This window comes from Magnolia sinica, chromosome 15 (assembly GCF_029962835.1).
Source record: "Magnolia sinica isolate HGM2019 chromosome 15, MsV1, whole genome shotgun sequence".
Classification (NCBI taxonomy): Eukaryota; Viridiplantae; Streptophyta; class Magnoliopsida; order Magnoliales; family Magnoliaceae; genus Magnolia; species Magnolia sinica.
In genome coordinates, this window is record NC_080587.1 from 53,378,251 (window position 1) to 53,385,413 (window position 7,163).

General features: G+C 45.7%; 1 protein-coding gene across 1 annotated transcript; it reads left to right on the forward strand.

The window, feature by feature from the left end:
- The first annotated feature begins 1,039 nt into the window (after positions 1 to 1,039).
- Positions 1,040 to 2,827, forward strand: LOC131227856 (uncharacterized). The gene is made up of 2 exons (XM_058223684.1): positions 1,040 to 2,282; positions 2,364 to 2,827. Exon 2 carries the CDS (start codon positions 2,366 to 2,368, stop codon positions 2,753 to 2,755), a length of 390 nt encoding a protein of 129 aa, XP_058079667.1. The 5' UTR covers positions 1,040 to 2,282; positions 2,364 to 2,365; the 3' UTR covers positions 2,756 to 2,827.
- Positions 2,828 to 7,163: the final 4,336 nt, after the last annotated feature.

Genomic DNA, 7,163 nt, shown 5'->3' on the forward strand with positions numbered 1-7,163 from the left:
TGATTCCATCATAAACAATTTTATTTAATGTGATTGTCGATGCAGTTTTCCATGTAGACCCTCCTTGGTTAACCCTCTGGGAAGTGTACAGAATAAGATAAGAGACAAAGGAGACCATGGCTTGTACAGGGGACCCTCCAATGCCTAAGTCAGGACCTTGAGTCTTTTTTAGAATAAAATCTTAAGGAAAAGAGTCACCAGTCCAGTCATAAGGTTTGTATGTGTACCTTACTTTGGCTAGAAGCTCCCCTATTTATATTGGAAGGAAGACCACACTGTAGGGAGTCTTTCTCTTTAGGACTCCCGATATGTCGGAGATCTTTCTGCACAGGTTTCCGGATCCGCCAAGGATCTTCTCAGGATTACAATCGTCCGAGATACCCGGGATTTGATCTTATCCCATCTTGGGAGAGATCTTTGAACCATTGGAGAGATTCCCACAATGTTGGTTCGGGGGAAGGTCGGGTGGTGAAAACGCCAGATACAGTAGAAGTAGGTAATGATAAGCCTTTCAACAGATCAACATTTTACCTTGTCAGAGGTTCGGCCCAACCTATGACTAAGCTATATTCGACTTATAGGCTGATCGACCACCTATCGTCTGGTCGACTATAGGTCGACCTATAGTCGACCTATAAACATGTAGTTATACTGACTTATTCAGTAGATTGGTCTTTGAGTGGACTTATAGTTGCATCATCTTTAAGTGGACTTATAGTTGTATCCTCTTTGAGTGGACTTATAGTTGCATCGTCTCACTTTGTAGTTGGCCTTCTCTTGCTAGTAAATGTTAGTGGACGCCTCATAAGTGGTTTAGCTCATTAGATCCGTGTTGGTTTGTAGAGTTGGTCCATTCCATAAGTCGTTTCTATTTTCCCCCAACAGTAAGCCCCCTTTACTTTCTAGTCGATCTTCGAAGGCTCGGAAGTAGGTTAAATGTAGATCAGGTCGGGTTGGCCAGCACAGGAGTCGAGGTGTGTCAGTAATCATGTATGGCGTAGTCAAGGGGACGTTGTATGAAATTCGCATTAATGGACGTACCTAAGAGCTACCACATGGCTCACCTATATAAGGCATGCCCTAATGCGTTTCGGATGCCCATTTGCATTTGTTTCCCTTTTTAGTCATCTTCCTTAACCTGTAGGAGCGATTTTCAACGACTGTGCGTCCCAGCGATCAAGTGTGATTTCCTCTCCGGTGAGCTCCGTTCTTCACTCGCCCTCTCCTTTCTTTTTCCTTCCATTGTCAACGACTCTCAACATCCATAAAAACAACCATGTCTGACTCTTTGAGTTCACGGGAGGGGGTTTTCGGCAGTGACAGTGGGGCGAGTAGTCTTCGAACGATGTCGAACCCACTGTCGCTGTTGGTGATGATGGTCGACACCAACTTTCTAGCGTCGCAATCATCGAGGGCGATGGAGAGGTCCCCGGCCGAGAGACCGGTTAGGGTGGAACGTAGCCTATTTGGGGAAGATGACGATCTGGAGGAGTCCTATGGCGAGGAGGGTCCGAGAGTTCCTGTGCCCTCGACCCTTACTGAAGTGGAGTTAGCTCGGATTAGACTGGGGTATCATATCCCTGAGTTTGTAATCCTCTGAGTCCCCTTACTTGATGAGCTTCCTGATCGTCCTCTAGAGGGAGCAATTGCCATTTTTCAGGTCGCCCTTCAATGCGGCCTTAGGTTCCCTTTGTAAGGTCTAGTAAGGTGGGTACTGGCTCGCCTTAATTTGGCTCCAGGGCAGATGATTCCTAATGGATGGAGGGCTTTAATCGGCTGCATTGTCTTATAGTCCGAGCTAGAGCAGCCTGAGCTCTCCGTCGAGGAGTTCCTCTATCTGTACCAATTGAAGCCGAACAAGTTTCAACTTGACTGGTATTACCTCTTTGCTTGGCGGGGGACTGGGGGGAGTCTCATTACCGACCTTCCATCGTCTAATAAGAATTGGAGGGACAAGTGATTTTGGGCCTCTGGATGTTGGGAAGTGGCCGACCTACCCTTGGATCAGCACTTAGTCCCCACAGCATATACCAACCTAGGTTAGTATTCATCAAACTTAGTTATTCTTTAGCTCTTCCTTAGTTGGTCGGTTTTTGAGTTTTCTTAAGTTGTTCGCACATGTCTTCTGTTACAGTTGCTCCCAAGCACCGTCCCCCTACTGGATAGTGGATCTCTCGCTCAGATCAGAAGAGAAAGAGCATTAGGGGAGGAGGAGAGATCATGGACAATACTTCTCTAGCCCGAACTGCTTCTTAAGTCGAGTTTAGACTTCCCTCTCACCGGTAAGAACCCTGGCCGAGCTTTAAGACTTAGAAAAAATCTCATAGATTTCTATAATTGAGTTTCTTCATGTCGTGATGCAGAGATGCCTGAAGCTCATCCTTTACTAAGGCCCGCTTCCAAACTCCAGGCACCTTCCCTAGAAGAACTAGCAGTGCCAAAAAGGAACAGGCAAAAGACCTCCTCCAAAAGCAAGGGGAAGGTCGGCCCTTCTTTCCCCGTTGTGGTGGAGGTTGATGAAGAGGAAGCGGCCGCGGAGCCCGTCCTTGATGCTGCTGTTACGGCAATCGGGACGGCCGTTCGGGAAGAGGCTTCCCCTACTGAGACACAGGGAGTTGTTGAGCCTTCTGTGGAGGCTCGTTCCACAAAGACTGAAGAGATCAGCTGTCCTTCAGCTGATCCTTCAGGAGTTCAGGAGGAAGAAGGTCACAGCCTTCGCAGAGCTGTTGAAGAGGTCCTCCCTTGGGCAGATTAGTGCGTGCCCAAGGAGGAATTCCTTAGCTTGTTAGACTCTCCCGCAAACTCAATTCTCGTGTTTGCAGCAATGAGCCTTCTTGGGGTAAGCGCATTTTCATAAGTAGTTCGACTTTCTTTCTAATTGTTCAACTTCGCTCATTTTTACTTTTCCTTAGCAGCTCGCTCCTTATATGCTGAAGGTGCATCATGAGATCACTCAGCTGTAGGGGCAAGTAAGCGAGACACGTCAAGTCAAAGGCTCGCGCAAAACGAGATTGAGGTCGCTCAATCTCAAGCTTGTGCTTCTTCTGTAGAAGCCAAGCTGGATACCATAAAGAAGCTTTTTGTAAAGGTTTTTGAAAGGTCGACTCGGCAGGAGGTTGAGCTAGGGGCGAAGCTCGAGGAAGCTGGGGCAAAGCTTGGGGAGACTGAGGCGAAGCTCGAGCAACTTAAGGCAGGAACTCGAGCTGTTATTACTCAGGCTTAGGAGGATGCTGTCAAAGAATATCAGTCTTCCCAGACGTACATAGATGACAAAAATTCTCTTTACTAACGAGGCTATCAGAAGTGCGTTGAGACCATGAAGGATGCCTTTCCAGAGTTAGATCTCTCTGGTTTCGATGAATCTGAGTCAGGCTCCGACGCATCTGGCGATGAAGTGACTCCCGAGCAGCCCATCGAGGCTTGAAGACCAACTTCTCTCTTTTTTTTTTGAATGTGAAATGATGTAATCATGCCCTTTGTGGCCCTATCAATGAAAGTTACCCCTTTCTTTTTGAGATAATGTATTCATTTGTAGATTTTTCTAGGTTAAGTAGATTGCACCCAATAGATGAGTTGGATCTGGTAGATAGATTGGATTTGATCTAGATTTAGTAGATAAATCAAATCCTGTAGACAGATGGATGTGGGTCGGATCTTACAAATAGATCAGATATAGGTCGAGCCCTAAAGATAGGTCAGATCCCATAGAGTGGACCTTGGTCGAACCCGGTAGATATAGTAGATCCAATAGGGGTCGGGATGCAACCAATCTTTATTAGTTTTATCATGAAGCTGATTAATATACAGTAAGGTTTGCATCGATCTACTAAGGACGATAAATCTTAAGATATTCAGTATTCTAGGGATGAGGCAGGAGTTGACCATTTAGATTTTCTAGTCCATATGTGCCTGGTCGACTTGTACTCGTTACTACATAGGGTCCTTCCCAGTTCGGGCCCAAAGTTCCTGATCTTGGCTCCTTGGTGTTTTGGAAGGTTCTTCGAAGGACTACGTCACTTGCTCTCGGAACCTCCTAACTTTCACCCTGGAATTATAGAAACGCGTCACTTGCTCTTGACAGATAGTGGTTCAGATTCGAGCTTGTTCTCTCCTTTCCTCGAGAAGGTCGAGACTTAGTGCCATTAACTCGGAGTTTAGTTGCTCATCAAACGCTTTTATCCGAGCTGTCAGTAGCTCGATTTTTACTAGAATGACTGCCTCTACCCCGTAAGCTAAAGAAAATGGGGTTTCCCCAGTGGTCGTTTGAGTAGTAGTTCGGTATGCCCAGAGGACTTTAGGGAGTTCCTTGGCCCATGCTCCCTTGGCTTTCTCAAGCTTGGTTTAGAGGTGATACTTGATGAACTTGTTGATTGCTTCGACCTGTCCATTTGCCTACGGGTGTCATGGCGAAGAGTAGACATTGCGAATTACGAGGTTCTTACACATTCCCTAAAATTGCTTGTTATCGAATTGTTTTCCATTATCGGAGACAATCATTCGAGGAATTTCGAATCTACATATAATGTTCTTCTAGATAAAGTCCATGATCTTTTGCTCGATCATCGTTGCTAGAGGTTCGACTTTAACCCACTTCGTGAAGTAGTCGACCACTACCATGGCGAACTTAGTCTGACCTTTACCAGTTAAGAGAGAACCGATGATGTCAATTCTCCACTGAGCAAATGGGCATGGTCCGGTCATAGGAGTGAGATCTTCAGGAGGCTTTTGGGTCACATTCGTGAAGCACTGACACTTGTCATACTTCTAAGCAAACTGCCGAGCATCGACCTGGATGGTCGGCCAATAATATCCCTGTTGAATAACCTTTTGGGCTAGAGCTCAGCCTCCAGAGTGGTTTTCACAGATACCCTCGCGTGTTTCCCTTAGGACGTACTCTGCTTCATCTGGTTGAAGACACCTGAGGTAGGGGAGATAGAATCCCTTTTTGTAGCGGACGTCATTGAGTATGGTGTAGCAAGCCGCTTTAGTTCACAGTCTACATGCTTCCATTCGGTCCTCAGGTAACTTGTCCTCTTTAAGGTAATTGATGATTGGATCCATCTAGGTAGGTTCCAAGCTTACCGGGAGAACTGTCGCGAGGTCAGCCTCGTTAATGCTTGGTTTAGTAAGGAACTCGATGGGACTAATCTTGGAATATCGTCTTCGTCTGTCGTGGCTAGCTTTGCCAGCATGTTAACTTTGGAATTTTTCGCCCAAGGAATCAGAGTGACACTGCATTTTTAGAATTTTCTGATCAATTCTTTAGTCTTTCATAGGTAGACTCTCATACGTTCCTTCTTGGCCTGGTATGCTTCTGCTATTTGATTAACGACTAACTAGGAGTCGCTGAAGACTTCGAGGTGTCGAGCTCCCATATTGGCTGCTAGTTTAAGCCCGACGAGCAAAGCTTTATATTCTGCTGTATTGTTGGATGCTTGGAATCTAAATCTTAAGGCATATTGCATACATACATGGTCTGGGGTCTCTAGGACTATCCCGGCCTCACTTGCCTTAGAGTTGGATGAGCTATCAACATATAGCATCCACTTGGATCGTTCAGGAGTAGCTAGGGAGTCGGATGCTTGATCGAGCAAAACATCTGGCACGAGCTCCAACCATGTGGATCGATATCTTGCCCAGATGTATGAGTTAGTTTACCAATGAAGTCAACCACTGCCTAACCTTTAATGGTCATTCGAGGACGGTACTGGATATCGAACTCACGTAACTCGATCGCCCACTTGGTCAGTCTTCCCGAAGCTTCGGGCTTTTGGAGCACATGATAGAGTGACTAATTGGTCAAGACAACGATAGTGTGAGCTTGGAAGTACAGTCGCAGTCGACGAGAAGAGACGACCAAGGCCGGTGCCAGCTTCTCCAAGTTCGGGTATCTAGTTTCGGCCGCGACAAGGGTTTTGCTGACGTAGTACACCGAGAATTGCTTCCTTTCATGTTCTTTGATTAAGGCCGAGCTAATGGCGGTGTCAGAAACGACCAAATATATCAGTAGAAATTCACCTTACTCGGGTTTGGAGAGTAATGGAGGCGACCCAAGGTACTGTTTAAGCTTCTAGAAATTCACCTTCACATTCTTGTCCAATCTACTATCTGTTTCCCTTTTAGTTGTTTGAAGGAGGGGAGACATTTGTCGGTAGCTCGGGACACGAAGTGAATGAGTGCGGCGATTCTTCCCTTAAGTCGTTGAACATTTTTTATCATCCTTTGTGAACTCATGTCGAGCAGAGCTTTGATCTTCTCGGGGTTGGCTTCGATTCCTTGTTGGCTGACTAAGAAGCCAAGGAACTTTCCCGAGCTAACCCTGAAAGCATTTGTTCGGATTTAACTTTATCTGATATTTATGAAGGACGAGGAACATTTCCTCCAGATCAGTAACATGATCTGTAGCTTTGATGCTCTTGATGAGTATATCATCAGCGTAGACTTCCATTGTTCATCCTATTTGGTGGGTGAACATTTCGTTGACCAACCACTGATAAGTGGCTCCAGCGTTTTTCAAACTAAAGGGCATGACTCAGTAACAATAAAGACCTTTGTCAATGAAAAAGGTGGTTTTTGTCTTATCTTGTGGGTGCATTACAATTTGATTATAAACAAAGTAAGCATCCATAAAACTAAGTAGCTTGTGACCAACGATGTTATTGACAAGTTGATTGATTCGGGTAAGAGGAAAGCTATCTTTAGGACAAGTCTTGTTCAGGTCTGTGTAGTCAACACAGACTCGCCATTTTCCATTAGCCTTTTTGACCAACACAATGTTGGCTATCTAGTCTGGATAATAAACTTCCTCAATGAATCCAACCTTGAGGAGTTTGTTGACTTCTTCCCCGATAAGTGCATATCTTTTGGGACCGAGCGCACGGCACTTCTGTCGAATTGGTTGATGAGTTGGGTCGACGTTTAGGCGATGCACGATGATTTTAGGGTCGATGCTAGGCATGTCTTCATGAGACCACGCGAAGACATCCGCATAACGTCGGAGGAGAGTTATCATCTTGTCCCGTAGTGGTGTTGTCAGGGACGACTCGATTTGGACAATCATAGACAAATCAAATTTGTCAAGCGAGAAGAGAACAAGGTCTCCCATGGGATGACCTCTTTCTTCGGAATCCTCACGAGGATCCAGAGAAGTGACGGTCATCGCT